The sequence below is a fragment of the Penaeus monodon genome, chromosome 28, assembly GCF_015228065.2.
Source record: "Penaeus monodon isolate SGIC_2016 chromosome 28, NSTDA_Pmon_1, whole genome shotgun sequence".
NCBI lineage: Eukaryota > Metazoa > Arthropoda > Malacostraca > Decapoda > Penaeidae > Penaeus > Penaeus monodon.
The window spans coordinates 33234384-33235060 of record NC_051413.1 but is presented as its reverse complement, the minus strand read 5'-3'; the positions used below and the strand labels follow the sequence as shown (position 1 = coordinate 33235060).

General features: G+C 32.2%; 1 protein-coding gene across 1 annotated transcript in view; it reads right to left on the bottom strand.

Moving 5' to 3' along the window:
* LOC119591514 (kelch-like ECH-associated protein 1B) overlaps nucleotides 1-677 on the bottom strand; it is a gene marked incomplete at its 3' end in the record, with an annotated part of 45445 nt that overhangs the window by 3488 nt on the left and 41280 nt on the right. Inside the window, 1 exon segment of the mRNA XM_037940264.1 lies at nucleotides 109-275. Coding sequence (XP_037796192.1) covers nucleotides 109-275 — 167 coding nt within the window.

Sequence of the window (677 nt, the reverse complement as noted above, 5' to 3'; positions counted from 1 at the left end):
TTTTGCTCCCAGCTTCATTAACAGACAGACAAGCACTAAAAATTTAATTCTTTCTTAACTTGGTCATCTTACTGATCAAATAGATGAACGAAAACACAACTCACAAACCTTGCAACTGGAAGTTTTGAGAGCTGTGTCCACTGATGGTCCTCAACGTCATAACATTCTAGAGTATCCAATGACTGCTGGTTGGAATACCCTCCTACAATGTAGATGACACACGGAGCATTCGGCGTTCGTTCCTTTTGGCAGGGAGGCTTGTGCAATGTTAAGTCCTGATAAAAAATAAATATACAAATGAATAATAATCCTGATCATTGTTAGCATCATAACTATTATAATTTTTAAAATGATGGACAGATTCTCAATCAGTTCTTCACAAGTGTAATGAGAATATTCATTTGACTATGGTATATATATTGCAAGCATTGTTTTACAAAATAAATCTAATATAGATATTCTAATGAGGACCTATTTATCAATTTCTCATTCCTTTCCCATTATGTATCTTTTTCATCAATGTTAATTTGATCTGACTGCGGGCAATTTTAATTTGTGTTGAAAATTTTATCAAACAAAAAAATTATCTTTTTTTTGGCAAACAAATTTATTAATATGAATTATGGCATTATACACCTTCCTTCCATAATTTCACAATACAGTTCTGGATCTGTACC